Source organism: Cervus elaphus, chromosome X (genome assembly GCF_910594005.1).
Source record: "Cervus elaphus chromosome X, mCerEla1.1, whole genome shotgun sequence".
Lineage (NCBI taxonomy): Eukaryota > Metazoa > Chordata > Mammalia > Artiodactyla > Cervidae > Cervus > Cervus elaphus.
The window spans coordinates 74,278,167-74,295,533 of record NC_057848.1 but is presented as its reverse complement, the minus strand read 5'-3'; the positions used below and the strand labels follow the sequence as shown (position 1 = coordinate 74,295,533).

The window sequence follows — 17,367 nt, the reverse complement described above, 5'->3', positions numbered from 1 at the left end:
CAGGAAGGGGTCCAGGCTCTTGCCCCATAGCTGTTGACCACAGGGATGAAATAGGTGTGTTCTGTCCACCATCTGCTAGGAATCCTAGAGAAATGTGAATCTTGCTCTTTGATATATGCCCAGTAATCCCTGTACTAGCCCTCCTGTCTCTGCCTTGGGAAGCTGATTAACAAGTACATTGAAATAACAGTTTCTTTGGTCATCTGGACTTTATGATTTTCACTTGTGCGCATGCTCTAGATTTCATTTGGATGAAATGAGTGAAGAGAAGCTGCAAAAGTGGACAGGACCTGCTGTGTGACTAGAATCCTGGGATCTTTGAGTGAGCTGTGCCCAGCTGGAGACACTGCTCTCCACCCCGAAACACACACAGACACTGAAATTGATATACATTCTCCAGGAGGAAAACACAGAACAGCAATTCTGAGTGGTTTTCTATTCCATTTCTAATTAAGCTGCCAATTCTCTGAGGTGTCCTGAAAACCAAACAGTTTCCAGAGGGGAGAGGGACAGAGTCTGAGATCCGAATAGCATGAGAAATAGGTACTAGCCAGTAAAGATGCAACATCTGCAGCATCCCTGGGTTCGGGTGGGTTCAGAAGTGTGGAGGCAACAGAGACCCAGGTTAAGGCTGTGCCTGGCAGCAAAAGGCAGGAGCGACTTCCGGGCTTAAGGAGGTGGTGAGGTCACTGCAGTGGGGGTGTGGATGGGTGCAGGGGGCTAAAGGGGCAGCTATCCATGCTGAGTGCCAGAGAAAAAGGGGAACAGGTGATGTGATTCTGGTCACATATATGGCAGCTGCCAGATAGTCAGTGGACGCTCGGAAAAGCCCCGTGGCCTCAGTTCTTCTCCTGTGAAGCCAGCCGGTTTGAGGAGCCCACGTGTTGGGCTGCACTATTCGCCTGAGGGATGGGATGCAGCTGCCAGGGCCTGGCGGTCATGGCCTCTGTGATGTCGGGACAGGAATCTGTCACAGTGTTGCCCCAAGAGTGTCCTCCACTCTCCACTGTAGGAAGGGGTCGGCTACTTTGTGGTCCAGGGCTTGTCTGAGAATGTGCACCTCAATAGGATGTGGGATACCTAATCAGCCAAATAGGATGTTTCACAAATAAAACTAAGAAACTTTGCTACTTAGACCATAGTGGACCATAATGTTAGTAGCTCAGTCGTGTCGGACTGTTTGCCACTCCATGGACTGTAGTCTTCCGATCCCCTCTGTCCATGGAATTCTCCAGGCAAGAATACTGGAGTGGGTTGCCATGCCCTTCTTCAGGTGATCTCCCTGACCCATGAATCGATCCCATGTCTCCCACAGTGTAAGCGGAATCTTCATCATTTGAGCTCCTGGGCAAGCCCCATTTCCATAGAAAACCTGTTAAATTTGGGTATGAAGGAGTGTTCCAACAGGACCCAAGCTGCTCCAGGAAATAGAAGCAAGAGCCACTCTTTGCCTCTTCCCTAGCTGGTCTTCCATCCAAAACAGTACTTTCCTTTCTTGCAGCCCCAACTAAGGTCAAGTCCTTGATTACAATGGCCAATTACAATCAAGATAATTGAAAGCTATTTAAGACCGTGGGTTCTGGATCTCCGGGACCAGGAAAGAAAGGGTAGTTCCATGCATTTCTTGGGCACCACTTCAAGGGAGTGCGACCAAAGTTCTGCAGGATTCCTAGCAGATGTGGGGTAGAAAACACCTCCTTTGCCCCTGTGATCAACAGCAATGCGACAAGAGTCAGGACCCCTTCCTTCCTGCCCCAGAAAGAGATCTGTCTGGGCTTTGTCCGAGATGCAAAAGGCCACCTTACAGCCATGATCCATTTCAGAATTTGCCATCTCCCCGAAGAAACACTGTCTGCAAGTCTGAGGGCTGCTACCAGCCTGCCTCACCTCGACCACCTCCTACAGAAGGAACCCAGGGTCCTAAAGCCCCAAACCACCTTGGCTCAGGCACTGAAACTCGAGTGCTCCTCCTGGAGCTCCACCGCCCTACCTCGTGTTGCCTTGTTCAGTGCCACCAGGGGAGGTCTCTCCACCTTCCTTGTGTGACTGCGGCTCCTAGAACTTTGCTCTAGGTGCGGGGGTGTCCTGCTTCTCCTAGTGTCCCCACTCCTAACACCGCCTTTCCTGGAGAAGATACTCTGTAAAGGTCTTCAGAATATATGAGCTAGTGAACAGGGCCCTCAGATTTATTGCCAGCTGCTTCCTTAAATAACCCAGACAAACCCAAATAAAGATAATTTAGTTTTTGAGAATGACACACAAGAAGGACAGATGGATGAATTCATTGCAATTACTTTTATCGCATAATTCTTGCCGCATCAATATTAGTGCTTCCCTGGTGGCTCAGACGGTAAAGTGTCTGTCTACATTGGGAGACCCGTGTTCCATCCCTGGGTCATGATGATCCCCTGGAGAAAGAAATGACAGCCCACCCAAGTACTCTTGCCTGGAAAATCCCATGGACTGAGGAGCCTTGTTGGCCACAGTCCATGGGGTCGCGAAGAGTCGGACAGGACTGAGCGACTCCACCACTCCACCACAAGCTCACATTTCCGAAACGGATCTAATTCCATTTCCACTGTGTCCCATTCAGGGTCACAAAACAAAATGGAAGAGTTTCCAATCTCTCACAAAACAGCAAAACTCTTGTTCTTGAACTGTGTAAGCACAAACACATATTGATCAACCTCATTCTCCAAGCTAAGACACTGAACTTTATTTAGCCTTTTGCAAAAACAATCAAAGCTTGAAGATTTTCTAAGGAAAACAGATGAATCTCCATGTCATTGTAGAGAACAGGAGCCCACAGATGCTGTGCACTGGTTCCCCCAACTGGCCCGGGCCCTCACTTCTGAGAAGGTGACTACTCCCTCTTCAATCACAGAGGGAAGGATTACCCTGGCTGCTGCTCTGGCTCAGGCCCCCTATTCCTCCTCCCTCGCAGCCTCTGCAGACAGGAGTGGGGAGGCCCTCAAAGCCCTCTGTTAGACCCTGAGCACAGACACCGTGACTTGCCACTTGCTGGTCTCCACATAGGCCAGGGCGCCCCACAGGAACTCATAGCGAGCAGGGTGGCTGTCAGGCACCTGCTGGTATTCCAGGTATCCCTCCCGCAGCCACACTTGGGTCAGCAGCTCCCTGAGCTCCCCAAAGAGACAGGGCTCACTCCCAACACACACCCCCGTCCTGCTGAGTACTCCCAAGACTGCTTCCTCAGGGGTCAGGTCTTCACTCTGCATGATCAGGTTGAGGACCAGCACCAGGATGCCAGCCTTGGGCAGGGTCTGCCCACTGCTCAGCATCACATTGCAGGTGAGGCCCAGGGTAGGGACCATGATGTAGATGTGCTCCCTGGGGTCCAACTGCTTTACCTCCAGGCCAACGACAACCTGTAGGCACTCTGCAGCTTGACTGAAGACCACTAGGACATGCTCCTGGTTATTCCTGAGGACCTTCTTCAGCATTTCCGCCTGGGATGTCAGATGTTTGGCCAGATACTACAGGAGCAAGAACTTCATCAAGTTAGCCACTATCTCATTCAGAGCTTCATGGGGCAAGGCCTCCACAAGGGTGGAGCAGGAGACTGTGGGGGAGGAGGCTGAGGGTGATACAGCCTCCCCCGCTCAGCCCCAGAGAGCTGCACTTCCACAGGACCCTGGCCTCACCTGGGTCCTGAAGGTCTTCCTCGAGCTTGCTCAGCTCAGTCATCTTGACCATGAGCGTGATGCCTGGGATCAAACTACAGAGTGAGGCAGGAGTGAGGCATGGGGGCAAATGGGACAGATGAGGACCATGGGCCTGGATGGTGGATAGACGGGCTGTGAATGGCCTCACCTGAGAACCGCACCCTGGTTGGCCACAGGCCACTTGCAGGTCTCCTCTTGAAAAGTGCTCTCAGACCACACAGGGACATGCCTCTGGAGTGGCCAGTCCCCTGGCTACCTGAAGAAGGAAGTGAGGTGGCTCCCCAGGGTTTGGTCAGCACAGCCCGAGATTTCTGGGACTGACAAGGTAAGGGGATTAGGCCCTTGTGGGGTCCCCTCTGTTCTGGGATGGGCAGCACTTGGTGTCCACTCAGGGCACCCTCATCACCTTGACTCCTGGAATTGCCTGGACCTCCTCTGTTCACTGACCTCAGGACACGGGCCTCAGATGTCTGCCTTCGCCTACTGCTTCCTACAGCTCCTGTGAGAAATGGAGGGGCACCTCAGTGGTATCCCGTGGCACAGCCCTTAGCATTCTCTGACAGTACAAGGGGTGCACACTGTGAGGGTCCCTCAGTTGTGTGGTGAGAGGTCCCTTCAGAGCTCCCCTTTAGTGCTTACATTTCCCCTGGCACAACCTGGTCCCTCCCCTCTGGGGGCCTGGAGGGAAACGCAGAACAAGACCCGAGACTGGAAAGAAAGCGCTGAGGGGCCCCACATGCGGCCGCACCTGCCCAAGGTCTCCTGTGGGGCCTAGGCCAGGGAGGTGTTCGGTCCTCAGCTCCTCCTCATGTCCTGCCTTCCCTCCCAGCACTGACCACAGGGGCGGGGGTCTGCTCAGTCCTCCATTGCGGTTGAGGAGTCCAGCCTCTGCCAACCGGAAGCCTTCGGCTGTTCCTGAAATACCTCACCTCGCGAGGTCCCTAAGCCAGAGTTCAAGAAACTGCTCACCCCACTCTGCACCCTCCAAGACCCCCTTGCAAGGGCCAAGATCCCTCCCTGTCGGGGTCTAACTGCCTTAGTCCTGCCTTGCATGGGGTCTAGACTCCACACAAGACCTGCAAGTGTCCCATCCGCCATTTGGAGTTTCCCCTGCTTTCAAGAGGTCCCCAGTCTCTCTGCCAGGGTTATCAGGCAATGCGGCACGAGGTTACCCTGCCCAGGGACTACCAGGGTTCCCTCTGTTCTGAGATCTGGCTATTCTCAGTCCTCCCTCAGGGTCCTCACCTTGATTTCCAGGAGGACCTAGTCTCTGTCCTCTCCCCACCATAGTCCCTGCTCCTCACACCAAGTCCCCAGCCTCACAGAGCTGGATGTCAGGAACTCAGGACAGACCTAGTGTGTTCTTCTCACCCCGAGGGCTCCCAGGGCCGATGGCAGCGGCAGGGATCTGTGGGGTTCCATCCCTCTTATCTTGGGATCCCTAGAGTTTTCACTTGGGGTCCCTTCAGCCTTCCCTCAGAGACCTCAACTTATCTCCAGGTACGACTTCAGATTCTCTCCTTTCCCCTACTAATGCCCCAAACCTCATACCAGGAGCCCAGTCTTTCTGATATGCGGATGTCACTAAGTCATCTCTCTATACTAGGACACCAGGCTGAAATCTGGATATTAGGAAGTCAGCCCCCTATCCCAGGTCCCCAGTCTCTCTGAGACCCAGTCAGGAAATCCAGCATACGTTCATCCACCCAATGTCCTCCCAGAGCCCACTCTGCTCTGGGGTCCAGGGTCCCCTCTGTCCTTCCTCAGTGTCCTCACCTTGACTCTCAAAAGAAAGAAGATCTTTCTCACTGCCCATCTGACGCCCTGACGCTTCTAACAATTGCCTAATGTTTCTGAGATACAGATGCGGAAGTCAGAAGAGGCTGCCAAGCGCTCATCCCACCACCAGGGTGGCCCAGGGCTGACAGTAGGGTCAGGAATCTGTGGGGTTCCTTAATCCTTCCTAAGGAATCTCATCTAGAGCCCTGGCATTCTGGGGATGCCCCTTGTGTTGACCAGAGGCGGGACCCTCACATCAAGTCTCAGGGCTCACAGAGGGTGGATGAGCACATGCTGCATTTCCTGACATCTGGGTCTCAGAGAAACTGGGGACCTGGGAAAGGGGGTGTAGCCTCAGGTGAGCAGAGGGAAGATCCCCAGCTCCTCCAGGGTTTCAATTTGAGGACACTGACGGACGACTGAGTGGACCCTGGACCCAAATCAGAGGAGACCTCAGAAAAGCCTGGAGCTGCTGTTGGTCCTTGGCCGAACTGGGATACGATGAGCCCGAAGTGCATGGTCTCACTTCCTGACATCCGGGTCTCTGAGTGGGGACGTCACATATGGGGCGGGGCCTCGGGGGCCCGATTCCCAGGTCCTGCAGGGTTGAAGACCTTGAGGACCCTGAAGAGGGACTAGAGGACCCTGAACCCGTAATCAGAGGGGACCTCAGAGAAGCGAATCTCTGTTGGCAGTCCAGGGCAACCGTGGGGGCAGGATGAGTGCCACAGGCATGAGCTGTCTTCCTGACATCCGGGTCTTCAAGAGACTGGGGTCCTGCTATAAGGGGCGGGGCTTCAGTTGCGGAGAGGCGAGAATCCAGGTCGTGCGCGGAGGCAAGGTGAGGTTCCTGAAGGAGGACTGCGGGCACCCTGAGTGAGGACTGATGGAACCCCACAGATCCCCATCCCTGTAGTCGTCCCTGGGAGCCCTTGGGGTGAGAAGAGCACAGTAGGTCTGTCTGACTTCCTCACATGCGGGTCTCAGAGGGACTGGAGGCCTTGGGAAAGCGGCGGGGTGTCAAAATGGCAGAGGCGACAAACGCGAGTCCTGCCTGGAGTCCAGGCTCCATGCGAGGAAGGATTGAGGCGGTTCGACGCCAAGCTGGAGGGATCTTGGCCCTTGCAAGAGGGTCTTGGAGGGCCCAGAGTGGGGTGAGCAGGGTGAGCAGTTTCTTGACCGCTGGCTTAGGGAACTCGGGAGGTGAGGTTTTACGGGCAGAGGTGGAGGCTTCAGGTTGGCAGAGGCTGGACTCCCCAACCCCAAGGTTGGACTGAGCAAACCCCCGCCCCTGTGGCGAGTGCTTGGAGGCCAGGCAGGACGTGAGGAGGAGCTGAGGACCGAGCATCTCCCCAGCCTAGGACCCGCGCCAGGCCCTGGACAGGTGCGGCCGCATGTGGGGCCCCTCAGTGCTTTCTGTTCAGGCTTGTGTCTTGTTTTGAGTTTCCTTCTACTCCTCCAAAGGGGACCGTCGAGGTCATGCCAGGGGAAAGGTGAGCATTACAAGGTAGCCACAACACAACTGGGTGTAATCCGAGTGTGCGTCCCCACCTAGCAGCACAGAAGGCCCAGGGCTGTGCCACAGTATAGCCCTTAGATGTCACCTCCATTTCTCTCACAGGAGCTCCAGGAACCGGGAGGCGAAGGCAGAGGTCTGAAGCCTGTGTCCTGAGTTCAGACAGGCAGTATCAGGAGTCAAGGTGAGAGGGTGACCTGAAGTGAACCAGAGGCTCCCTATCCCAGAACATAGCGGGGGCCCAGAAGGCCCCAATTCCTCACACTGTTTTGGACCCGGAAATCTCAGGCTGTACTGACCACACCCTGGGGAGCCACCTTCCTTCCTCCTTCGGGTAGCCAGGGGACTGGCCTCCCAGGAGGAGCTCTCCTGTGAGGTCGGAGAGAACCCCTCAAGGGGAGAGCTGTAAGTGGCCTGTGTCGTACCATCCAGGATGCATTTCTTAGCCCAGGTTGCTCACACCTCCTCTCTCCCAGAGGCCCTTGGTCCCCATCTGTACCTCTGCCTCAGTTCCGTGTCTTGTTTCACCTCAGGCATTGTGCTCGTGGTTGAGATGAGTGAGCTCAGCAAACCCGAGGAAGACCTTCAGGACCCAGGCGAGGCCCAGGGCCCTATCGAGGTGCCGCTCTTGGAGGCTGAGGTGGGGGAGTCCGCATCCCACTTGGCCTCCTACTACCCAGCATCCTCCTCTGCTCCTATGGAGGCCTTGCCCCAGGAAATTCTGGATAGGATGATAGGTAAACTGATGAAGTTCCTGCTCCTCAAGTATCGAGCCAAGGAGCTGACCTCCCAGGCGGAAATGCTGAATAAGGTCCTCAGGGATAACCAGGAGCACTTCCCGGTGGTCTTCAGGGAAGTCTCAGTGTGCCTGCAGCTGGTCTTTGGTGTGGACGTGAAAGAGGTGGACCCAGCGGAGCACATCTACATCTTGGTCCCCATCCTGGGCCTCACTTGCGATGAGATGCTGAGCGATGGGGTGGGCCTGCCCAAGGCCGGCTTCCTGGTGCTGGTCCTCAGCATGATCATGCGGTTTGGAGACCCGGCCCCTGAGGAGGCGGTCTGGGGAGCACTCAGAAGGATGGGGGTGTATGTTGGGAGTGAGCAGTGTGTCTTTGGGGAGCTCAGGGAGCTTCTGACCCAAGTGTGGGTGCGGGAAGGATACCTGCGGTACCAGCAGGTGCCTGACAGCCACCCTGTTTGCTATGAGTTCCTGTGGGGTCCCCGGGCCTATGTGGAGACCAGCAAGTGGCAAGTCATGGCATTTATGCGCAGGGTCAACCAAAGGGCTTTGAGGACCTTCCCATTCCTGTCTGCATAAGTTGCGAGGGAAGAGGGATAGGGGGCCTGAGACAGAGCAGCAGCCAGGTTGTTCCTTCTCTCTGTGGTTAAAGAGGGGGTAGTCAGCTTTCTAAACTGTGAGGGCCCGGGCTAGTTGGGGGAACCAGTTTGTAGCATCTTTTGGTTCCTGTTCTCTATGATGACGAGGGGATTCATCTCTGTTTTCTTTAGAAACTTTTCAAAGTTTGGTTTCAGAGTAGGCTAAAGAAACTTCAATATCTTAGCTTTGTGAATGATATTGATCCGAGTGTATCTGATGTTACACAGTTCAAAAACAAGAGTTTTTGTAAGAGAGATGGGAAAGTCTTCCATTTTGTTTTGTGGTCCTGAACAGAATGCAATGGAATCGAAATTAGAAATGTTTTGAAAATGTGAACTTCTGTAGCAATAGTATTGTATGGAGAAGAGTTAGATAATAAAAGTAATCATAGTCAATTCATGCTGATGGCCTTCTTGTCTGTCATTCACAATAACTAAATGATCTCAGTTAATTGAATTTTCCTGGGTTATTAAAGAAAGTAGCAGACAATCTGAGAGCCCTGCTCATTGGCTCAGTTATTCCAAAGACGTGTACAGATTCTCTGCTCCGTGAAAGGCCATGTTAACAGTGGGGACACTAGGAGTAGCAGGACACCCCCACACTTACAGCAATGGTCGAGGAGCCACAGTCACATGAGGTCTGTCTTGGGGGTGAGGGGAATCTCTGAAACGCATCATTGCTGTGAGGTGTCCTTTTGCTTCTTGGATAAACCCCAGAGAGATCTCTTTCTAGGGCAGGCAGGAAGGGGTCCAGGCTCTTGCCCCATAGCTGTTGACCACAGGGATGAAATAAGTGTGTTCTGTCCACCATCTGCTAGGAATCCTAGAGAAATGTGAATCTTGCTCTTTGATATATGCCCAGTAATCCCTGTACTAGCCCTCCTGTCTCTGCCTTGGGAAGCTGATTAACAAGTACATTGAAATAAGTTTCTTTGGTCATCTGGACTTTATGATTTTCACTTGTGCGCATGCTCTAGATTTCATTTGGATGAAATGAGTGAAGAGAAGCTGCAAAAGTGGACAGGACCTGCTGTGTGACTAGAATCCTGGGATCTTTGAGTGAGCTGTGCCCAGCTGGAGACACTGCTCTCCACCCCGAAACACACACAGACACTGAAATTGATATACATTCTCCAGGAGGAAAACACAGAACAGCAATTCTGAGTGGTTTTCTATTCCATTTCTAATTAAGCTGCCAATTCTCTGAGGTGTCCTGAAAACCAAACAGTTTCCAGAGGGGAGAGGGACAGAGTCTGAGATCCGAAGAGCATGAGAAATAAGTACTAGCCAGTAAAGATGCAACATCTGCCAGCATCCCTGGGTTCGGGTGGGTTCAGAAGTGTGGAGGCAGCAGAGACCCAGGTTAAGGCTGTGCCTGGCAGCAAAAGGCAGGAGCGACTTCCGGGCCTAAGGAGGTGGTGAGGTCACTGCAGTGGGGGTGTGGATGGGTGCAGGGGGCTAAAGGGGCAGCTATCCATGCTGAGTGCCAGAGAAAAAGGGGAACAGGTGATTTGATTGTGGTCACATATATGGCAGCTGCCAGATAGTCAGTGGACACTTGGAAAAGCCCTGTGGCCTCAGTTCTTCTCATGTGAAGCCAGCCGGTTTGAGGAGCCCACGTGTTGGGCTGCACTATTCGCCTGAGGGATGGGATGCAGCTGCTAGGGCCTGGCGGTCATGGCCTCTGTGATGTCGGGACAGGAATCTGTCACAGTGTTGCCCCAAGAGTGTCCTCCACTCTCCACTGTAGGAAGGGGTCGGCTACTTTGTGGTCCAGGGCTTGTCTGAGAATGTGCACCTCAATAGGATGTGGGATACCTAATCAGCCAAATAGGATGTTTCACAAATAAAACTAAGAAACTTTGCTACTTAGACCATAGTGGACCATAATGTTAGTAGCTCAGTCGTGTCGGACTGTTTGCCACTCCATGGACTGTAGTCTTCCGATCCCCTCTGTCCATGGAATTCTCCAGGCAAGAATACTGGAGTGGGTTGCCATGCCCTTCTTCAGGTGATCTCCCTGACCCATGAATCGATCCCATGTCTCCCACAGTGTAAGCGGAATCTTCATCATTTGAGCTCCTGGGCAAGCCCCATTTCCATAGAAAACCTGTTAAATTTGGGTATGAAGGAGTGTTCCAACAGGACCCAAGCTGCTCCAGGAAATAGAAGCAAGAGCCACTCTTTGCCTCTTCCCTAGCTGGTCTTCCATCCAAAACAGTACTTTCCTTTCTTGCAGCCCCAACTAAGGTCAAGTCCTTGATTACAATGGCCAATTACAATCAAGATAATTGAAAGCTATTTAAGACCGTGGGTTCTGGATCTCCGGGACCAGGAAAGAAAGGGTAGTTCCATGCATTTCTTGGGCACCACTTCAAGGGAGTGCGACCAAAGTTCTGCAGGATTCCTAGCAGATGTGGGGTAGAAAACACCTCCTTTGCCCCTGTGATCAACAGCAATGCGACAAGAGTCAGGACCCCTTCCTTCCTGCCCCAGAAAGAGATCTGTCTGGGCTTTGTCCGAGATGCAAAAGGCCACCTTACAGCCATGATCCATTTCAGAATTTGCCATCTCCCAGAAGAAACACTGTCTGCAAGTCTGAGGGCTGCTACCAGCCTGCCTCACCTTGACCACCTCCTACAGAAGGAACCCAGGGTCCTAAAGCCCCAAACCACCTTGGCTCAGGCACTGAAACTCGAGTGCTCCTCCTGGAGCTCCACCGCCCTACCTCGTGTTGCCTTGTTCAGTGCCACTAGGGGAGGTCTCTCCACCTTCCTTGTGTGACTGCGGCTCCTAGAACTTTGCTCTAGGTGCAGGGGTGTCCTGCTTCTCCTAGTGTCCCCACTCCTAACACCGCCTTTCCTGGAGAAGATACTCTGTAAAGGTCTTCAGAATATATGAGCTAGTGAACAGGGCCCTCAGATTTATTGCCAGCTGCTTCCTTAAATAACCCAGACAAACCCAAATAAAGATAATTTAGTTTTTGAGAATGACACACAAGAAGGACAGATGGATGAATTCATTGCAATTACTTTTATCGCATAATTCTTGCCGCATCAATATTAGTGCTTCCCTGGTGGCTCAGACGGTAAAGTGTCTGTCTACATTGGGAGACCCGTGTTCCATCCCTGGGTCATGATGATCCCCTGGAGAAAGAAATGACAGCCCACCCAAGTACTCTTGCCTGGAAAATCCCATGGACTGAGGAGCCTTGTTGGCCACAGTCCATGGGGTCGCGAAGAGTCAGACAGGACTGAGCGACTCCACCACTCCACCACAAGCTCACATTTCCGAAACGGATCTAATTCCATTTCCACTGTGTCCCATTCAGGGTCACAAAACAAAATGGAAGAGTTTCCAATCTCTCACAAAACAGCAAAACTCTTGTTCTTGAACTGTGTAAGCACAAACACATATTGATCAACCTCATTCTCCAAGCTAAGACACTGAACTTTATTTAGCCTTTTGCAAAAACAGTCAAAGCTTGAAGATTTTCTAAGGAAAACAGATGAATCTCCATGTCATTGCAGAGAACGGGAGCCCACAGATGCTGTGCACTGGTTCCCCCAACTGGCCCGGGCCCTCACTTCTGAGAAGGTGACTACTCCCTCTTCAATCACAGAGGGAAGGATTTCCCTGGCTGCTGCTCTGGCTCAGGCCCCCTATTCCTCCTCCCTCGCAGCCTCTGCAGACAGGAGTGGGGAGGCCCTCAAAGCCCTCTGTTAGACCCTGAGCACAGACACCGTGACTTGCCACTTGCTGGTCTCCACATAGGCCAGGGCGCCCCACAGGAACTCATAGCGAGCAGGGTGGCTGTCAGGCACCTGCTGGTATTCCAGGTATCCCTCCCGCAGCCACACTTGGGTCAGCAGCTCCCTGAGCTCCCCAAAGAGACAGGGCTCACTCCCAACACACACCCCCGTCCTGCTGAGTACTCCCAAGACTGCTTCCTCAGGGGTCAGGTCTTCACTCTGCATGATCAGGTTGAGGACCAGCACCAGGATGCCAGCCTTGGGCAGGGTCTGCCCACTGCTCAGCATCACATTGCAGGTGAGGCCCAGGGTAGGGACCATGATGTAGATGTGCTCCCTGGGGTCCAACTGCTTTACCTCCAGGCCAACGACAACCTGTAGGCACTCTGCAGCTTGACTGAAGACCACTAGGACATGCTCCTGGTTATTCCTGAGGACCTTCTTCAGCATTTCCGCCTGGGATGTCAGATGTTTGGCCAGATACTACAGGAGCAAGAACTTCATCAAGTTAGCCACTATCTCATTCAGAGCTTCATGGGGCAAGGCCTCCACAAGGGTGGAGCAGGAGACTGTGGGGGAGGAGGCTGAGGGTGATACAGCCTCCCCCGCTCAGCCCCAGAGAGCTGCACTTCCACAGGACCCTGGCCTCACCTGGGTCCTGAAGGTCTTCCTCGAGCTTGCTCAGCTCAGTCATCTTGACCATGAGCGTGATGCCTGGGATCAAACTACAGAGTGAGGCAGGAGTGAGGCATGGGGGCAAATGGGACAGATGAGGACCATGGGCCTGGATGGTGGATAGACGGGCTGTGAATGGCCTCACCTGAGAACCGCACCCTGGTTGGCCACAGGCCACTTGCAGGTCTCCTCTTGAAAAGTGCTCTCAGACCACACAGGGACATGCCTCTGGAGTGGCCAGTCCCCTGGCTACCTGAAGAAGGAAGTGAGGTGTCTCCCCAGGGTGTGGTCAGCACAGCCCGAGATTTCTGGGACTGACAAGGTAAGGGGATTAGGCTCTTGTGGGGTCCCCTCTGTTCTGGGATGGGCAGCACTTGGTGTCCACTCAGGGCACCCTCATCACCTTGACTCCTGGAATTGCCTGGACCTCCTCTGTTCACTGACCTCAGGACACGGGCCTCAGATGTCTGCCTTCGCCTACTGCTTCCTACAGCTCCTGTGAGAAATGGAGGGGCACCTCAGTGGTATCCCGTGGCACAGCCCTTAGCATTCTCTGACAGTACAAGGGGTGCACACTGTGAGGGTCCCTCAGTTGTGTGGTGAGAGGTCCCTTCAGAGCTCCCCTTTAGTGCTTACATTTCCCCTGGCACAACCTGGTCCCTCCCCTCTGGGGGCCTGGAGGGAAACGCAGAACAAGACCCGCGACTGGAAAGAAAGCGCTGAGGGGCCCCACATGCGGCTGCACCTGCCCAAGGTCTCCTGTGGGGCCTAGGCCAGGGAGGTGTTCGGTCCTCAGCTCCTCCTCATGTCCTGCCTTCCCTCCCAGCACTGACCACAGGGGCGGGGGTCTGCTCAGTCCTCCACTGCGGTTGAGGAGTCCAGCCTCTGCCAACCGGAAGCCTTCGGCTGTTCCTGAAATACCTCACCTCGCGAGGTCCCTAAGCCAGAATTCAAGAAACTGCTCACCCCACTCTGCACCCTCCAAGACCCCCTTGCAAGGGCCAAGATCCCTCCCTGTTGGGGTCTAACTGCCTTAGTCCTGCCTTGCATGGGGTCTAGACTCCACACAAGACCTGCAAGTGTCCCATCCGCCATTTGGAGTTTCCCCTGCTTTCAAGAGGTCCCCAGTCTCTCTGCCAGGGTTATCAGGCAATGCGGCACGAGGTTACCCTGCCCAGGGACTACCAGGGTTCCCTCTGTTCTGAGATCTGGCTATTCTCAGTCCTCCCTCAGGGTCCTCACCTTGATTTCCAGGAGGACCTAGTCTCTGTCCTCTCCCCACCATAGTCCCTGCTCCTCACACCAAGTCCCCAGCCTCACAGAGCTGGATGTCAGGAACTCAGGACAGACCTAGTGTGTTCTTCTCACCCCGAGGGCTCCCAGGGCCGATGGCAGCGGCAGGGATCTGTGGGGTTCCATCCCTCTTATCTTGGGATCCCTAGAGTTTTCACTTGGGGTCCCTTCAGCCTTCCCTCAGAGACCTCAACTTATCTCCAGGTACGACTTCAGATTCTCTCCTTTCCCCTACTAACGCCCCAAACCTCATACCAGGAGCCCAGTCTTTCTGATATGCGGATGTCACTAAGTCATCTCTCTATACTAGGACACCAGGCTGAAATCTGGATATTAGGAAGTCAGCCCCCTATCCCAGGTCCCCAGTCTCTCTGAGACCCAGTCAGGAAATCCAGCATACGTTCATCCACCCAATGTCCTCCCAGAGCCCACTCTGCTCTGGGGTCCAGGGTCCCCTCTGTCCTTCCTCAGTGTCCTCACCTTGACTCTCAAAAGAAAGAAGATCTTTCTCACTGCCCATCTGACGCCCTGACGCTTCTAACAATTGCCTAATGTTTCTGAGATACAGATGCGGAAGTCAGAAGAGGCTGCCAAGCGCTCATCCCACCACCAGGGTGGCCCAGGGCTGACAGTAGGGTCAGGAATCTGTGGGGTTCCTTAATCCTTCCTAAGGAATCTCATCTAGAGCCCTGGCATTCTGGGGATGCCCCTTGTGTTGACCAGAGGCGGGACCCTCACATCAAGTCTCAGGGCTCACAGAGGGTGGATGAGCACATGCTGCATTTCCTGACATCTGGGTCTCAGAGAAACTGGGGACCTGGGAAAGGGGGTGTAGCCTCAGGTGAGCAGAGGGAAGATCCCCAGCTCCTCCAGGGTTTCAATTTGAGGACACTGACGGACGACTGAGTGGACCCTGGACCCAAATCAGAGGAGACCTCAGAAAAGCCTGGAGCTGCTGTTGGTCCTTGGCCGAACTGGGATACGATGAGCCCGAAGTGCATGGTCTCACTTCCTGACATCCGGGTCTCTGAGTGGGGACGTCACATATGGGGCGGGGCCTCGGGGGCCCGATTCCCAGGTCCTGCAGGGTTGAAGACCTTGAGGACCCTGAAGAGGGACTAGAGGACCCTGGACCCGTAATCAGAGGGGACCTCAGAGAAGCGAATCTCTGTTGGCAGTCCAGGGCAACCGTGGGGGCAGGATGAGTGCCACAGGCATGAGCTGTCTTCCTGACATCCGGGTCTTCAAGAGACTGGGGTCCTGCTATAAGGGGCGGGGCTTCAGTTGCGGAGAGGCGAGAATCCAGGTCGTGCGCGGAGGCAAGGTGAGGTTCCTGAAGGAGGACTGCGGGCACCCTGAGTGAGGACTGATGGAACCCCACAGATCCCCATCCCTGTAGTCGTCCCTGGGAGCCCTTGGGGTGAGAAGAGCACAGTAGGTCTGTCTGACTTCCTCACATGCGGGTCTCCGAGGGACTGGAGGCCTTGGGAAAGCGGCGGGGTGTCAAAATGGCAGAGGCGACAAACGCGAGTCCTGCCTGGAGTCCAGGCTCCATGCGAGGAAGGATTGAGGCGGTTCGACGCCAAGCTGGAGGGATCTTGGCCCTTGCAAGAGGGTCTTGGAGGGCCCAGAGTGGGGTGAGCAGGGTGAGCAGTTTCTTGACCGCTGGCTTAGGGAACTCGGGAGGTGAGGTTTTACGGGCAGAGGTGGAGGCTTCAGGTTGGCAGAGGCTGGACTCCCCAACCCCAAGGTTGGACTGAGCAAACCCCCGCCCCTGTGGCGAGTGCTTGGAGGCCAGGCAGGACGTGAGGAGGAGCTGAGGACCGAGCATCTCCCCAGCCTAGGACCCGCGCCAGGCCCTGGACAGGTGCGGCCGCATGTGGGGCCCCTCAGTGCTTTCTGTTCAGGCTTGTGTCTTGTTTTGAGTTTCCTTCTACTCCTCCAAAGGGGACCGTCCAGGTCATGCCAGGGGAAAGGTGAGCATTACAAGGTAGCCACAACACAACTGGGTGTAATCCGAGTGTGCGTCCCCACCTAGCAGCACAGAAGGCCCAGGGCTGTGCCACAGTATAGCCCTTAGATGTCACCTCCATTTCTCTCACAGGAGCTCCAGGAACCGGGAGGCGAAGGCAGAGGTCTGAAGCCTGTGTCCTGAGTTCAGACAGGCAGTATCAGGAGTCAAGGTGAGAGGGTGACCTGAAGTGAACCAGAGGCTCCCTATCCCAGAACATAGCGGGGGCCCAGAAGGCCCCAATTCCTCACACTGTTTTGGACCCGGAAATCTCAGGCTGTACTGACCACACCCTGGGGAGCCACCTTCCTTCCTCCTTCGGGTAGCCAGGGGACTGGCCTCCCAGGAGGAGCTCTCCTGTGAGGTCGGAGAGAACCCCTCAAGGGGAGAGCTGTAAGTGGCCTGTGTCGTACCATCCAGGATGCATTTCTTAGCCCAGGTTGCTCACACCTCCTCTCTCCCAGAGGCCCTTGGTCCCCATCTGTACCTCTGCCTCAGTTCCGTGTCTTGTTTCACCTCAGGCATTGTGCTCGTGGTTGAGATGAGTGAGCTCAGCAAACCCGAGGAAGACCTTCAGGACCCAGGCGAGGCCCAGGGCCCTATCGAGGTGCCGCTCTTGGAGGCTGAGGTGGGGGAGTCCGCATCCCACTTGGCCTCCTACTACCCAGCATCCTCCTCTGCTCCTATGGAGGCCTTGCCCCAGGAAATTCTGGATAGGATGATAGGTAAACTGATGAAGTTCCTGCTCCTCAAGTATCGAGCCAAGGAGCTGACCTCCCAGGCGGAAATGCTGAATAAGGTCCTCAGGGATAACCAGGAGCACTTCCCGGTGGTCTTCAGGGAAGTCTCAGTGTGCCTGCAGCTGGTCTTTGGCGTGGACGTGAAAGAGGTGGACCCAGCGGAGCACATCTACATCTTGGTCCCCATCCTGGGCCTCACTTGGGATGAGATGCTGAGCGATGGGGTGGGCCTGCCCAAGGCCGGCTTCCTGGTGCTGGTCCTCAGCATGATCATGCGGTTTGGAGACCCGGCCCCTGAGGAGGCGGTCTGGGGAGCACTCAGAAGGATGGGGGTGTATGTTGGGAGTGAGCAGTGTGTCTTTGGGGAGCTCAGGGAGCTTCTGACCCAAGTGTGGGTGCGGGAAGGATACCTGCGGTACCAGCAGGTGCCTGACAGCCACCCTGTTTGCTATGAGTTCCTGTGGGGTCCCCGGGCCTATGTGGAGACCAGCAAGTGGCAAGTCATGGCATTTATGCGCAGGGTCAACCAAAGGGCTTT

At 54.6% G+C, this 17,367-nt stretch overlaps 2 protein-coding genes and 1 pseudogene across 2 annotated transcripts in view; all 3 read left to right on the top strand.

Moving 5' to 3' along the window:
* LOC122689847 (melanoma-associated antigen 10-like) overlaps positions 1-17,367 on the top strand; it is a 596,047-nt gene that overhangs the window by 66,623 nt on the left and 512,057 nt on the right. The window lies entirely within an intron of this gene.
* Positions 1-17,367, top strand: part of LOC122689845 — a 587,451-nt pseudogene that overhangs the window by 119,429 nt on the left and 450,655 nt on the right.
* LOC122689861 (melanoma-associated antigen 8-like) lies at positions 7,535-8,410 on the top strand. The gene has a single exon (XM_043896641.1). The coding sequence runs from the start codon at positions 7,535-7,537 to the stop codon at positions 8,297-8,299; it is 765 nt and encodes a 254-aa protein (XP_043752576.1). The 3' UTR covers positions 8,300-8,410.